The sequence below is a fragment of the Gopherus flavomarginatus genome, chromosome 3 (assembly GCF_025201925.1).
Source record: "Gopherus flavomarginatus isolate rGopFla2 chromosome 3, rGopFla2.mat.asm, whole genome shotgun sequence".
Taxonomy (NCBI): Eukaryota; Metazoa; Chordata; order Testudines; family Testudinidae; genus Gopherus; species Gopherus flavomarginatus.
The window spans coordinates 71,135,648-71,152,394 of record NC_066619.1 but is presented as its reverse complement, the minus strand read 5'-3'; the positions used below and the strand labels follow the sequence as shown (position 1 = coordinate 71,152,394).

Genomic DNA, 16,747 nt, shown 5'->3' with positions numbered 1-16,747 from the left:
ACACTTTCTGTTTCCCCAAAACCTTCCCTGGGGAACCCAAGACCCAAACCCCTTGGGTCGTAAAACAAGGAGAAATAAACCATCTCCCCTCCTTTCCCTCTCCCAGAATTTCCTCTCCCTGGGTACCCTGAGAGGCTACACTGATCCAAACTCCTTGGATCTTAAAACAGAGAACAATTAACCTTGCCCCCCCTCCTTTACCCCCACCAATCCCTGGTGAGTTCACAACCAATCCCCTTGGGTCTTAAACAAGGGGGAAAAATCAATCAGGTTCTTAAAAAGAAAGCTTTTAATTAAAGAAAGAAAAATTAAAAATTATCTCTGTAAAATTAGGATGGAAAATGTTTACAGGGTATTCAGATTCATACAGCCTAGAGGGACTCCCTCCCCCCTAGCCTGAAATTCAAGGTTACAGCGAACAGAGGTAAAATCCTTCCAGCAAAATACACAATTACAAGTTAAGAAAACAAACATAAGACTAATCCGCCTTTTCTAGCTAGCACTTACTATTTTGAACATAAGAGACTGTTTCAGAAAGATTGGAGAAAGACCTGGTTGCACGTCTGGTCCCTCTTAGCCCCAAGAGCGAACAAAGAACAATACAAACAGCACAAACAAAGGACTTCCCTCCACCAAGATTTGAAAGTATCTTGTCCTCCAATTGGTCCTCTGGTCAGGTGTCAGCCAGGTTTACTGTGTTTCTTAACCCTTTACAGGTAAAAGAGACATTAAACCTTAACTATTTGTTTATGACACGCCCCCAAATCTCAGACAGTGTGGAACCACACTGGCGGTGATTTCTTCCTAGAATTTTAGAACAAACAGATTAATAAAACACATGCACCTTTACATATACTACTAATTATGTAAAACTACAAGATTTTCCACATTTCAAGGACAATTTTTAGCCACTTGATTCTGGGAAAAACAGAGTGCATCAGCTACTTTGTTAGAAGCTCCTGAAATGTGTTGAATTTAAAAACAAAATCTTGGAGAGCTAAACTCCTTCGAAGAAGTTTTTTGTTGTTTCCCTTGGACAGTATGAAGCCACTTTAGCGCAGCATGGTCAGCTTGTAGCTGGAAACGCCGTCCCCAAACGTATGGGCGTAGCTTTTCCAGGGCATACACAATGGCGTAGCATTCTTTTTCACTGACTGACCAGTGACTTTCCCTCTCAGACAGTTTATTGCTGAGAAACACGACAGGATGGAAGTTTTGATCTGGTCCTTCGTGCATTAAAACTGCTCTCACACAACGCTCAGATGCATCTGTGGTTACTAGGAATGGTTTGTCAAAGTCTGGGGCCCTTAGCACAGGGTCAGACATGAGTGTAGCCTTAAGCTGGGCAAAGGCCATCTGACACTCATTAGTCCACTTAACTGCATTTGGCTGGATCTTTTTGGTCAGGTCTGTTAGTAGGGCAGCGATTTGGCTGTAGTGTGGTACAAATTGCCTGTAATACCCGGCCAAGCCCAAGAAGGATTGGACCTGTTTCTTGGACTTTGGGACAGGCCACTTTTGGATCCACCTTGGCCTGTAGGGGAGTTATCGTTCCTTGACCCACCTGGTGTCCAAGGTAAGTCACTCTGTTTTGGCCTATTTGACACTTTTTAGCCTTAACCGTTAGTCCTGCCTGCCTGATGCACTCGAAGACTTTTTCCAGGTGTTCCAGGTGTTCTGCCCAGGAATCAGAAAAAATGGCCACATCATCGAGGTAGGCAACTGCAGATTGTCCCAATCCTGCTAGGAGACCATCCACAAGTGTTTGTAAGGTGGCGGGTGCATATCGCAGCCCAAAAGGAAGCACATTAAATTCATACATCCCTGAATGGGTGATGAAGGCTGACCTTTTTTCGGCAGGTTCATCTAGCGGTACTTGCCAGTACTCCTTGGTTAAGTCTATTGTAGAGATGAACTGGGCACGTCCCAATTTCTCCAATAGCTCATCGGTGCATGGCATTGGATAGTTGTCGGGACGAGTTACAGTATTTAGCTTATGGTAGTCCACGCAAAAACGTATTTTCCCATCTGGTTTGGGTACCAGAACTACTGGAGATGCCCATGCACTGGTAGAGGAGCGGATTATACCCATCTGTAGCATGTTTTGGATCTCCCATTCTATAGCAGCTTGGGTATGAGGAGACACCCGGTAGGGTAGGGTTCTAATTGAGTGAGCATTACCTGTGTCAAAGGAGTGGTATGCCCATTCAGTCCGTCCTGGGGTGGCTGAGAACAATGGGGCAAAGCTAGTGCACAGCTTCTTGATCTGTTGCCGCTGCAGACGTTCCAAGGTTGTGGAGAGGGTCACCTCTTCCACGCCACCGTCACTCTTTCCTTCATAGTAGACACCTTCAGGTCACTCAGCGTCATCTTCTCCCTGGGCCTTAAACTGACAAACCTTTAAGTCTTTGGAATAAAAGGGCTTTAGAGAATTAACATGGTATACTATAGGCTTTAGGGAGGAGGTGGGAAATGCTATGAGATAGTTAACAGCTCCCAAGCGCTCTTGGACCGTGAATGGCCCTTCCCATGACGCTTTCATCTTATGGGCCTGTTGCGCCTTCAAGACCATAACCTGGTCTCCTACCTTGAAGGAACGTTCTCTGGTATGTTTGTCATACCAGGCCTTCTGCTCTTCCTGAGCATCCTTTAGGTTTTCTTTAGCAAGGGCTAAGGAGTGTCGGAGGGTGCTTTGTAGGTTGCTTACGAAGTCTAGAATATTAGTTCCTGGAGAAGGTGTAAACCCCTCCCATTGCTGCTTCACCAACTGTAATGGCCCCTTAACCTCGTGGACATACACAAGTTCAAACGGTGAAAACCCTAAACTGGGATGTGGTACAGCCCTGTAGGCAAAAAGCAACTGCTGCAACACTAGGTCCCAGTCATTGGAGTGTTCATTTACGAATTTACGTATCATGGCCCCCAAAGTTCCATTAATCCTCTCCACCAGGCCATTGGTTTGATGGTGGTAAGGGATGGCAACCAAGTGATTCACCCCATGAGCTTCCCACAGATTTTTCATGGTCCATGCCAGGAAATTAGTTCCCGAATCTGTAAGGATGTCAGAGGGCCAACCTACCCTGGCAAAAATGTCTGCTAAGGCCTGGCACACAGTTTTAGCCCTGGTGTTGCTTAGAGCTACTGCTTCCGGCCATCGGGTAGCAAAGTCCATGAAAGTCAGTATGTACCGCTTTCCTCTGGGGGTCTTTTTTGGGGAAGGACCCAGAATATCCACAGCTACTTGCTGAAATGGGTCCTCAATTATGGGGAGCGGCTGGAGAGGGGCTTTGATTTGGTCTTGGGGCTTTGGCACACCTCACAAGACCGGACATAATTAGCAACGTCCTTGCCCATCCCCTCCCAGTGGAAGGACTTCCCCAACCTGTCTTTGGTTCTGTTCACCCCAGAATGGCCACTGGGATGATCATGGGCTAAGCTTAAGAGCTTTCCCTGGTCCTTAGTTGGAACTACCAACTGTTTTTGAGGATGCCAGTCTTCCTGGTGTCCACCAGAAAGAGTCTCCTTGTATAAAAGTCCTTGTTCTACAACAAACCGGGATTGGTTATAAGAGCTGAGAGGCGGTGGGGTGCTCCGTGCCGCTGCCCAAGCTTTCTGAAGGCTGTCATCTCCTTCCTGCTCAGTCTGGAACTGTTCCTTTGAGGTTGGAGACACTAGTTCCTCCTTAGACTGTGGACTTGGGCTTGGTCCCTCTACAAGCGATGTAGGTGATGGGGTTGTTTTCGTTGCTGGTGAACCGCTTTCCGCTGGTGCACTATGCGGTATTTCAGGCTCTGGCTGAGCCCCTTGGGTGGGGTTGTCTGCTGCTTCTGCCAGTTCAGGCCCACTGATGCCCTCTGGCGTTGGAGTTGTAGATGGGTTTGCAAGCGCTGGCGTCAGTGCTGGCAACGGTTCTGGTGCTGGTTGCTTTTCCAGTTCCAGTTCTGGGACTGGATGCACTGTGGCTGTGGCTGTCATGGGTAGGGGATCCAGGTTCACCACTTCTGTCTGGGTCTCTGGTAACACAGACGGGGCCCTTGCGGATGGCTCAGGAACAGGGATGGGTCTGGAAGCTTGAATGGCTTGGCTGTGCGTAACCATTCCCACCCTCTTGGCCCACTTTACCTGGTTGGCCAAGTCTTCCCCCAGTAGCATGGGGATGGGATAATTGTCATAGATGGCAAAAGTCCACATTCCTGACCAGCCTTTGTACTGGACAGGCAGTTCAGCTGTAGGCAAGTCTACAGATTTGGACATGAATGAGTAAATTGTCACTAGGGCCTGTAGGTTGATGAATTTGGGATCCACTAAGGATTGGTGGATAGCTGACACTTGTGCCCCCGTGTCTCTCCATGCGATAACCTTCTTTCCGCCCACTCTCAAGGTTTCCCTTTGTTCCAAGGGTATTTGAGAGGCATCTGGGCCTGGGGATCTTTGGTGTGATGGTGGTGTAATGAACTGCACTTGGTTGGGGTTCTTGGGGCAGTTGGCCTTTATATGTCCCAGTTCATTACACTTGAAGCATCGCCCAGCTGACTGGTCACTGGGCCGAGGTGGGTTGCTGGAGACTGGTGAGGTGGGACAATAGGGAGTCTGGGGCTTTCCTTGGGTTGTAGGTAGGGTTATGGGTTGCCCTCGGTCATAGGGTTTGTCGTCTGTTTTCCCCCTCTGATATTCGCTCCTCTTGCTTGTAGCTTTTTTCTTTTCTGCCCCTTCCACCCATCTGGCTCCAATCTCCCCCCCTCGGTTACAGTTTTGGCCTTCCCATCTAAGATGTACCTTTCTATTTTCTCAGGAACACCCTCTAAGAACTGCTCCATTTGCATTAGGAGGAACAGCTCTGGCAGAGATTTAACATTTGCTCCTGATATCCAGGCATCCCAATTCTTTCCAGTCTGGTAGGCGTGTTGGGTGAATGACACATCTGGTTTCCACCTTAGGGCTCTGAATCGCCGACGGGCATGCTCAGGTGTTAGCCCCATTCTGATTCTGGCCTTGCAGAAGTTCATAATTGTTCATGTGTTCCTTAGGCATTTTAGCCGCCACCTCTGCTAAGGGTCCATTGAGCTGTAGCCTCAGCTGTATCATGTACTGGTCTGCAGAGATGATGTACCCATGGCAGGTCCTTTCAAAATTTTCTAAGAAGGCCTCAGTGTCATTACCTGCCTTGTAGGTGGGAATTTTCTGGGATGGGAAACAGTACCTGGAGAAGGGTTGTTAGGGTTGGCTGGAACATCTGGCTCAGCCTTTGCTAATTCCAGTTCATGCTTTCTCTCTCTTTCCTTCTCTTCCATTTCTTTTTCCTTCCTCTCTCTCTTTCTCCTGTGGGCAGCCTCTTTGGCTTCTTGTTCTCTTTTGTGAGCCACTTCTTCCCTTTTTTGGGCCACTTCTTCCTTGGTTATTTCTGCATTAATTAGTTCCATCCGTCTCCTATGTTCGTTGTCTCTCTCTATTGCTTCTAGCCTTGCCTGTTCCTGTTTAATGGCTTCCTTGGAACTCATTGTTCCTGCTTTCTTGTGCTGGCTGCCCTCTCTGCAGCTTACTGACTGCATGGTTAACGGAGATTTTCTAACTAGCTATGCCCAAGAGCTAGAAAGAAAAAAAACAATTCAGCTTTCAAATGCCTTTTTGCTGTCTGTTCGCTCCCAGCTTGAAGCCACCTCTTAACAAAGACCCTTGTTAAAAAACTTAACACCTCTGCCCTCAGGTTGCTTTTCGAACAACCAGAAAGGAGAGAGGAAAAGAAAAAAAAAAACTTACTGGCTTTGGTTCTTAAAAACAATCCCCTCCAGCCTGCTTTCAAGCAGCCAGAAAGGAGAGAGAAAAAAAACTCACTGGCTTTTAGTCCTAAAAATCCCAACCGCTGCACACCATGTCAAGGTATTTTTCCCACTTTGAATTTTAGCGTCCAAACAGTGGGGATCTGCATGTACCCTTCTAAGCTTAATTCCTAGCTTAGATCTGATAGCGCCGCCACCAGTCAAAATATAGTGTTTGGCACACTTTCTGTTCCCCCAAAACCTTCCCTGGGGAACCCAAGACCCAAACCCCTTGGGTCTTAAAACAAGGAGAAATAAACCATCTCCCTTCCTTTCCCCCTCCCAGAATTTCCTCTCCCTGGGTACCCTGAGAGGCTACACTGATCCAAACTACTTGGATCTTAAAACAGAGAGCAATTAACCTTGTCCCCCCCTCCCTTCCCCCCACCAATCCCTGGTGAGTTCAGAAACAATCCCCTTGGGTCTTAAACAAGGAAAAAAATCAATCAGGTTCTTAAAAAAAGAAAGCTTTTAATTAAAGGAAGAAAAAGCAAGAATTATCTCTGTAAAATTAGGATGGAAAATGTTTACAGAGTATTCAGATTCATATAGCCTAGAGGGACTCCCTCCACACTAGCCTGAAATTCAAGGTTACAGCAAACAGAGGTAAAACCCTTCCAGCAAAATACACACTTACAAGTTAAGAAAACAAACATAAGACTAATCCGCCTTTTCTAGCTAGTACTTACTATTTTGAACATAAGAGACTGTTTCAGAAAGATTGGAGAAAGACCTGGTTGCACGTCTGGTCCCTCTTAGCCCCAAGAGCGAACAAAGAACATAACAAACAGCACAAACAAAGACTTCCCTCCACCAAGATTTGAAAGTATCTTGTCCCCCGACTGGTCCTCTGGTCAGGTTTCAGCCAGGTTTACTGAGCTTCTTAACCCTTTAAAGGTAAAAGAGACATTAACCCTTAGCCATCTGTTTATGACAGCCAGTTTAATCTTTGGCCTGTTTTCAAAGATCACAAATTAGTGCCAACATCTTATTGATGCAGAACCTGTCCATTATGTCTTGCACTGAAACCACCACTTAATGTAGCAGTTAGGCATGTTTTCACCTACCCACCTGCCATTTTTTAAAGACACCATAATAGAGGCCCAACTTCAGTGTATACCCCAAGTTAAGAAACACAGTAAAAGAACTAAAAAAGAGCCACCGTGGCTTAACAACCATGTAAAAGAAGAAGTGAGAGATAAAAAGACTTCCTTTAAAAACTGGAAGTCAAATCCTAGTGAGGCAAATAGAAAGGAGCATAAACACTGCCAAATTAAGTACAAGAGTGTAATAAGAAAAGCCAAAGAGGAGTTTGAAGAACGGCTAGCCAAAAACTCCAAGGGTAATAACAAAATGTTTTTTAAGTACATCAGAAGCAGGAAGCCTGCTAAACAATCAGTGGGGCCCCTTGATGATCGAGATACAAAAGGAGCGCTTAAAGACGATAAAGTCATTGCAGAGAAACTAAATGGATTCTTTGCTTCAGTCTTCACGGCTGAGGATGTCAGGGAGATTCCCAAACCTGAGCTGCCTTTTGTAGGTGACAAATCTCAGGAATTGTCACAGACTGAAGTATCACTAGACGAGGTTTTGGAATTAATTGATAAAACTCAACATTAACAAGTAACCGGGACCAGATGGCATTCACCCAAGAGTTCTGAAAGAACTCAGATGTGAAGTTGCAGAACTAAGGTTTGTAACTTGTCCTTTAAATAGGCTTCGGTACCCAATGACTGGAAGTTAGCTAATGTAATGTCAATATTTAAAAAGAGCTCTAGAGGTTAATCCCAGCAATTACAGACCAGTAAGTCTAACGTCAGTACCAGGCAAATTAGTCGAAACAATAGTTAAGAATAAAATTGTGAGATATATAGAAAAACAAACTGTTGAGCAATAGTCAACATGGTTTCTGTAAAGGGAAATCGTGTCTTACTAATCTATTAGAGTTCTTTGAAGGGGTCAAACATGTAGACAAGGGGGATCCAGTGGACATAGTGTACTTAGATTTCCAGAAAGCCTTTGACAAGGTCCCTCACCAAAGGCTCTTACATAAATTAAGCCATCGTGGGATAAAAGGGAAGGTCCTTTCATGGATTGAGACCTGGATAAAAGACAGGGAACAAAGGGTAGGAATTAATGGTAAAATTCTCAGAATGGAGAGAGGTAACTAGTGGTGTTCCTCAGGGGTCAGTCCTGGGACCAATCCTATTCAATTTATTCATAAATGATCTGGAGAAACGGGTAAACAGTGAGGTGGAAAAGTTTGCAGATGATACTTAACTGCTCAAGATAGTTAAGACGAAAGCAGATTGTGAAGAATTTCAAAAAGATCTCACAAAACTAAGTGATTGGGCAACAAAATGGCAAATGAAATTTAATGTGGATAAATGTAAAGTAACGCAATTGGAAAAAATAACCCCAACTATACATACAATATGGTGGGGGCTAATTTAGCTACAAAGAGTCAGGAAAAAGATCTTGGAGTCATCGTGGATAGTTCTCTGAACATGTCCACGCAGTGTGCAGAGGCGGTCAGAAAAGCAAACAGGATGTTAGGAATCATTAAAAAGAGGATAGAGAATAAGACTGAGAATATATTATTGTCCTTATATAAATCCATGGTACACCCACATCTCAAATACTGTGTACAGATGTGGATGCATCACCTCAAAAAAGATATACTGGCACTAGAAAAGGTTCAGAAAAGGGCAACTAAAATGATTAGGTGTTTGGAGAAGGTCCCATATGAGGAAAGATTAAAGAGGCTAGGGCTCTTCATCTTGGAAAAGAGGAGACTAAGGGAGGAAATGATAGAGGTATATAAAATCATGAGTAATGTGGAGAAAGTGGATAAGGAAAAGTTATTTACTTATTCCCATAATACAAGAACTAGGGGTCACCAAATGAAATTAATAGGCAGCAGGTTTAAAACAAATAAAAGGATGTTGTTCTTCACACAGCACACAGTCAACTTGTTGAACTCCTTACCTGAGGAGGTTGTGAAGGCTAGGACTATAACAGCGTTTGAAAGAGAACTGGATAAATTCCTGGTGGTGAAGTCCATAAAAGGCTATTAGCCAGGATGGGTAAGGAATGGTGTCCCTAGCCTCTGTTTGTCAGAGGATGGAGATGGATGGCAGGAGAGAGAGATCATTTGATCATTGCCTGTTAGGTTCACTCCCTCTGGGGCACCTGGCATTGGCCACTGTCAGAAGACAGATACTGGGCTAGATGGACCTGTGGTCTGACCCAGTACAGCCGTTCTTATGTTATGTTGCCATTCTAGCACATGAATAAAATTCATGTCCCTGAACTCCAAATCACTCAGCCTTCCCTCAGTCACTCTTTTCCACCCAGTCAGGACTCATCATCATTTTTCTTCCCCTTCTCTTGGCCTCCTACTACTTTCCTTCTCTGATTGAGTTCACCCCTCACCCCACCCCTTTACCAGTCTTCAGAGTGTAGGCCTTACTTACTCATGCTTTCCACCAAATCCCTTTAAGTATGGGGAGCAGAAGACGCTCTGCTGCTGGAGCGAGGGATCTCAGAGGTGAAGAGGGTACAAATTAATTACCAATGTTATCACTACAATTCTGTAGTAACCAAAAAACAACTTACAGTTTTCTTCAACATTTTGACAGCATAAGGCTTCTGAGTTCCTTTCTGCCTGCATCTGTAGACAATGGATGTAGCACCACTAAATGAAAAAGAAAAACAGTGTTATTACTGAAGGCTATTGAATATGTTGAATACATCTTGTCTAATTAGACAACACTGTGTGACTTATTTCCAACTGGAGATTTCTAATAAGTTGCAGAGAAAAGGGTTAAAATATCAACTGCTACATTCTCAGCTGTTTTGATGCTCAGGTTCAGTGCAGCTAGAAGACAAAGATGTAATTACACTGCCTTTCTGCCCCTCAAATCCTGGGGGAAGTCAGAACCTGATACTGCCCCAAATGCAACTAAGAGCAGCTTTAGGTCTGCCCTAACTTCCACCAGACATCCCTTTGGGCTCTTCTGCCAGTGGAAATTGCCAGATCTCAGTGAAGTTCAGTCACACCTTCTCCTGCTCCCTTACATGCCCTGAAACTCTCCCTATACCAGAAAGCAGAAGAGATTGTGAAGCAGAGGTTTAGGGAGAACCCTTTTAGGGCAACTATATGTTCCCTCTGCTGCTGAAGTGTCACAAAAGGGACTTAATATGGTCCAGGCTCTAGGCCAATGTATCTCACCTTTGTTAAGATGTTTACAAAGGGGAAAAGATTACTGTGCTAGTATCCATTCAATTGCCTGGTTAATCATAGCAAACCCAAATCTCATCCACTTGCTTGCAGACTGTGCTACTAGAAGACAAATTCAGCCCTAGCAGAAGCAAGAGACTTTCTGTTAAATCAACTGGAGTTGTACCTGAATACCCCTAGGGTGATTTTGGCCCACGATCTTCAATTGTCTTCAAGGTGGATTTATTAAACACATCAGGTCGGGGCACTGATAATGTGCTCAAATTAACATGTTCCATTTGCTATTGCCAAGAAAGGAACTGTACTGCATCCTTTAGCTAGATGCAGGAAAGACCTTTGGGATAGTTTTTGGAGGTTCTGAAGATTTCAGTTAACCTGTTATTCCATTATTTTTCATTTTAGCATTTGAATTTCTTATTGCCAACTTAAGTCAGATGCATAAGTACCAAAATACTGATCACCATCACTGGTTCTCATGACATATCTGGACCAACTGGAATCGGGAATTACTTGAAACTTTACAAGAAAGCCTGTTCTCATGAGATTTCCGTGATCAGAACTACTGAGTCTTAAAGTTCATAGAGTCATAGGTTTTAAAGCTAAAAGGGTTCATTATGATCATCTCATAGAACCCCCTGCATAACACATCCTCTAGAATTAAACCCAGTAATTCCTGCAGTTGAGGGACTTTTCTCCTCACTACACAGAATGACCATGATCAAGTCCTATAATTTATGCTTGAATTAGAACATACATTTGAGAAAAGAATCTTCATGACAGGTCAGTTCAGAAAAGGTTTAAACAGGTAATTGCTTGAGAGCTTACATGCATCAAACCATTGACTCTTTTGAAGTTTGTCCATTTCTACACACTATGTACAGTGGAGGTATTGTATTTCTTTAGTGAGCAAAAACGATTTTTTTAAAAAAAAGTGTAACATTGATAAATGTATAGGAATATTTTAACTTCCAAAGAATTTCAGAATCATTAAAAATATTTAACCAGAACATATCTCATTAGCCAATAAAAAGAACTCCCAAATGGCTCTATTCAACAAGATTGAAAAAATACCCAGAGTTTAAAAAACCCCAAACCCTCTACATAAAGAGTTAATCCCCAAGGACACGTTATAATAATACATATCTTTTCAATATTTTACTAAAGAACTGCAATAGGAAGGTCACTGCATCAATGCAAATCATCATTATACAGTGCTTTACATATTTAAAGTGCTATATAAACATTACACTAATTAATCTTCATGTACTCCTGTGAAATAGACAATAAACCCTCTAGACCGATAATATCAAAACAATATCAAATGTCATCTGATTAAGGCTGGAAAAGAGGAGACAGATTTCTGGAGAGGAGTTGTGTGACAATACTGGGGCAGTCAAAGAAAATAATTTGGGGTGAGATTTTGAGTTGTCTGGTAGGCGTCTGGGTTTGTTATCCACATTTCAAAAGGAATGATTCAATATAAAACTAAAAGGGCAAGTTTAGAAATGGGGAGGACTTTGTTATAAAGAGCACTGTCACTGCATCCCCTGGAGTCCTAATTTGCAGGGCCGCTCAGAGGATTCAGGTGGCCTGGGGCAAAGCAATTTCAGGGGCCCCTTCCATAAAAAAAGTTGAAACACTATATTCTTGTGGGGGCCCCTGCGGAGCCTAGGGCAAGTTGCTCCACCCCCACGCCACCCTGGGAAAAATAAACATTTAAAAACCTTCCACATCTCGGCACAAACCCAGTTTTGAGAAAACTTCTTTTCAAGTCACCTTTACAAGGTATTACTGGGTTCTCACCATCAGCTAGTGCTAAAAGGCACTAAACTTCATTAAAAGGGTTGGACAAATATTTTCCATCAAAACTTTTTCTGGATCGAAAACTAGGGGTTTTTTAAAAAGCAGAAAAAAGATCATGGACAATGTCTGCTTTCCTTCAAAATTTGTGGTGGTTTTTTTAATTGAAAAGCTGAAATTACTCTGCCAAAACCTGAACATGGTTTGGGGTTTCAGAAGTGCGTGGCCAAACATTTGCTACTTGCTGTGTTTGATTGTTTAAAGAAACAATAAAAAATTCTGCTTAAAAAATATCCAAAATTTTTGAACCTTCTCAGCTTGTGACTGAATGCCTGAGCCCATCCAGAAAGAGATTTTTCCAGGTTTCTGATACTCTGCTCGCTTCCTTGACTCATATCTGTCTCCATAACTTTGGGTTCATTTAGCTTAGAACATAAGAACGGCCACAGTGGGTCAGACCAAAGGTCCATCCAGCTCAGTATCCTGTCTACCGACAGTGGCCAATGCCAGGTACCCCAGAGGGAGTCAACCTAACAGGTAATCATTAAGTGATCTCTCCCCTGCCATCCATCTCCACTCTCTGACAAACAGAGGCTAATAGCCATTAACGAACTTAACCTCCATGAATTTATCTGTTTCCTAGAGACTGGCTCCATGGGGTCCCTCACAAACTGGAGATGATTACTGTGGGTTTGTCTTTAGTATAGACTATGTACGTGCTCCACGAACTGAGCATTTGAGCTTGTTCCAGAATCTGGGATAAGCCTATGTTGTGAAAACTGAAATGCTCAAAATAGCACATGCATGTGAATGGACACAGGGTGCTAAAATTAAATTAACCTGGGGGTCGGGACCCCTCAGGGGGTCCAAAGGTTATTACTGGGGGTCACAAGCTGTCAGCCCCCACCTCAAACCCTGCTTTGCCTCCAGCATTTAACAGTGTTAAATATATAAAAAAGTGTTTTTAATTTATAAGGAGGGGGTCACACTTAGAGGTTTGCTACGTGAAAAGGGTCACCAGTACAAAAGTTTGAGAACCACTGAATTAAGCCCTCCCTATCTGACCTGCACCTACTTCCTGCCCCCCAACTGCCCTCCTCAGAATCCCCGACCCATTCCGCTCCTTGTCCCGTTACCACCCCCCCAAACCACCACCCTGGGATCCCAACCCCCACGAACCCCCCCCCGCTCCCTGTCCCCTCACTGCCCCGACCCCTATCCCCCCACCAACTGAGTCCTGACAGACTCTCAGAACACCCATGATCCAACCCCCCATTCCCTGTCCCCTCACCGCCCCCCCTACCTCTGCCCCCTCTCTGTCTCCTGACTGTCCCTGGGACTCCCTGCCCCTTATCCAACCCCTCCGGATCTGGCCCCCTTACCATGCCGCTTACCCCCGCCTGCCCCCTCTCCTGTAGCCTCAGTGTGCCACATCCAGGAGCGGCCCTGGACAGCGCTGCAGAGGCGTGGCTCTGGAGGGACCTGCGCTCCTGCCGCTCAGCCGCAGCCCCGCGCCCTTCCCACACGGCTTCGAGCCACATCGTTTTAGCTCTGTCCAGGGCCACTCCTGGACACAGCACGCTGAGGCGCCAGGGGATGGGGGAAAGTGGAGGCGGAGGTGGTAGCAGGGCTGGGGGAGGAGCCTCCGATATTCTCATGGGGGCCCCTGCGGGGCCCAGGGCAAATTGCCCCCCTTGCCCTCCCCTCAGGGAGCCCTGCTAATTTGAGAGCCACATTCGTTCCCAAACAATGGAACATCAGGCAGCTGGAGAAGAATGTTAAAGAGGCCATTGCTGGCATACCTACAAACAGTCATGGCTGAAAGTCCTGTTTCTATCAGGGAGGAAAGGAGCCTTCTAATTAATACCTAATCCTCTCCTTCAGAAACAAGTGGCAAACTACATGAACAAGAAGACCCCAAAATTATTTGACTAATGGTGGGGTGCTCATAAAACAATTGCTGTGAGAGCAGAAACTCATTTCCTTCGAACTGATGATTGTGATGGGAAAGGTATTTCCTTTTTTGTTCGTTTGTTGTTTTCAATTAAATGCCCCCACTCTGGAGCCAGTCTTCCTCCTGGGATCACGCAGAACAGAGACAGATGTTTAGAAAAGATAGAGTAGCATAGTGTCGAAGGTGGATGCTCATTTTCATGAGTTCTCCACTGCTCCGTACAGCTCTGCAACATGCTCACAAGAAGTATATCTTGCATTGTTTATTTTGGATTTCTGCAGCAGCCCTATCATGGATAAATCAGCCAACTGCTTGACCAACACACAGAGCTTTCCTGGACCTGCATGGTTTGGAAGGTCATTAATATATTTTTCAGATAAGACCCTCAGTCAAGAGAAAATAGTGGAAAACTTCAGTGCTGAGAAGCTCATGTAAGTCAGGAAAGCTTAGAACATTTGTAATCATTATAACTGATGCCCTCATCTTGAGTTTTTCAGTGTTGCAAGTGATGAGTCTTTATAGTTAAAAAAAAAATTTCATGAGCAGGCAGGATTTTGAAGAGCTCACAACTTCATTCCTAGTTCTCTTTCTCTCACCTTGGAGTATTAAAGTCTAACTAAACTCCAAGCACAAATTATGCAGAGTTGGTTGGAATCATATAAAGAGGACACAAGAGAAAACAGAAGTAGTTTGCCATGCTAGGAGTCTGAATCTCTGCTTTGTGGAAAACACTGGAATTTCTTTTACTGCTCCTGGAAATCAGATTAGTGATTTTGGATGAGATTTATTTTAAAAAGCTCATACATACTGCAGAAATTAGTGGGTTTTTTTAAAAAAAATCATCTTGCTCTGCTACACAATATCCAATGTCTGAACTTGCAAAAAAGCCTAAGAAACACTATATAAATCTCATCTAATGTTGCTTGAGTATGACTGACTGTGACCCTAACGGCGTCCCAATGCAAGAGGCTCATTGGTACCTGGTAGCAAGTTTCAGCTGAGCTGACAAGTTCAGTGTATCCCAATTCATTAATGTCAGATGGTATCTGATGTGTCATGTACAGCAACATTGGAAGAGTAACAACACACTGATCATTAATATTCTTGTGTGATGTGCATATGGTAAATACCCAAAGGACAACAGAAATATGAAGAAAACATGGAACTAAAATGTATTATCAGACAAGACTGGAGAGTGGGTAAAGAGGTTTCTCCCAGACAAAGAAAAAGCTGACACCTCCAGCCAGCTGTCATCAGAGTTGCTTACCAATCACATGGCAAGTGTCCATTCATTGGCATAGAAGAGGGCAGGAACAGATTAACTGGCATTTTAGCAAACACCTACAAAGGAGGAAAATAGCATGGAACTTTCTTCACCACCATACACCATGTCTCCTTCCATACAGCTTGAATTGACTTTATTTTGGGAGGCATCCTTCAGAAGACTCCATTTCAAAGGTTCACTGGACTATAAAAGAGAGAGGCAAAGAATCCCAAGTGGTCTTTCACCTAAGACTACAAAGACACTGGAATTTGTCTTTGAGGAGATCCTGACTAGAGGGACGGTCAGCCATCTTGCTGGAATAAGTGTGTGGTAAGAATCTTATCTGATACTTAGACAATAGTTTATTTCAGTTTTAGCATTAGGAAATTTATTTTTCCTTTTGTTTGTTTGTAACCCTTTCTATCTGTATTCCTTGTACTTGGCATCACTTAAGATCGTCTCTACTTTGGTTAATCAGCTTGTTTGACTTTTAATCAAAATGAGCCTAGTGCTGTGGTTGAATTGAAGTGATTGTTAACTCCAGTTGAAGTGAGAACCTGTGCCTTTTATCTCTTCAGAGGAGCCAGTGAACCTTATCATTCCCCTGAATGGTCCGGGAAAGGGCTGTACATCGCAGAGCACATGGTTTTGTGAAATTCAGGACTTGCGGGGTGGGGAGTGTTGGATTCACTTGGCTGGTAGTCACAGAGGAAACACACACCAGTACCCGCTGCAGGCCAGTGCAGCACAAGTGTCTTATTTACTGTCACAGCAGAATATTCGCCACTCCAATGCTAACGAAGTCTAACAAAGTAAGCACTGGCCCTGCACCACTCCCAGCTGTCTAGTAACCAAGGCTGGTGAATACCAGAGTGTGGCTGGGGTGTAACAAGCAGACTGCTGGAACCAGAGTGCTGAGCCAAACCTGCTTAACACATAGACCATGCACGCTTGTCTGCTGGCTATCAGTGCACAGGCTGTGAGACACTGCAGCAGAGCATACAAAGCACCAGGGTTACAGGGAAGGTGGCGACAATCCCTCACTGTCTGGCTTGTACCTCGGAACACAACTGTGACATCTAAACATAGAAGTACTTTGAAAACAAAAAAAAACACTTGCTCCCATACAATACGTTAATTGCACTGAGATTGGGGACAACTTGCTCATTGTGAATGTGGACAAGCAGCTAGGAAAGGGGATTTTTATTCGATAATGGAGCTATTATTTTGTTGCAATTGTAATGATTTTGGCAAGTTGGCAAATTTAGTATTCAATTGTCAATCTCAATGATTTTGCTGTTTTTATTCTTTGCGCTTTCACACAAACTTTAGAAATGAAATCAGAGGGAAAAATGAGATGACACTTCGCACATACGTACTATAATATTTTGGAAATTAATTTGAAATAGCTCTTACAATATTCAAACACAGGAATAAAACCCCCTTTTCCTTCATATATTTGTATGTATGTATCTTTGGTTTTGTTGTTGAATATTTTTAGACATATATGTTGTGTGTGGATATTATGGATTTTTCAGCTACATATTTGAGTCTTTTGAAATTGCTGAAATGTAAATCAAGTAGAATAGCAGAAATGATAAGTCTGCACACTATTTTTATTTTTTATACACACTCAACATATGTGGAGTTCGATTATGTAATTAAAGACT

The 16,747-nt window shown here is 43.8% G+C and overlaps 1 protein-coding gene across 1 annotated transcript in view; it reads right to left on the bottom strand.

Moving 5' to 3' along the window:
- CAMK4 (calcium/calmodulin dependent protein kinase IV) overlaps window positions 1–16,747 on the bottom strand; it is a 312,068-nt gene that overhangs the window by 182,092 nt on the left and 113,229 nt on the right. The window contains exon 2 of the mRNA XM_050945920.1: window positions 9,435–9,513. Coding sequence (XP_050801877.1) covers window positions 9,435–9,513 — 79 coding nt within the window. The remainder of the gene's footprint in view (window positions 1–9,434; window positions 9,514–16,747) is intronic.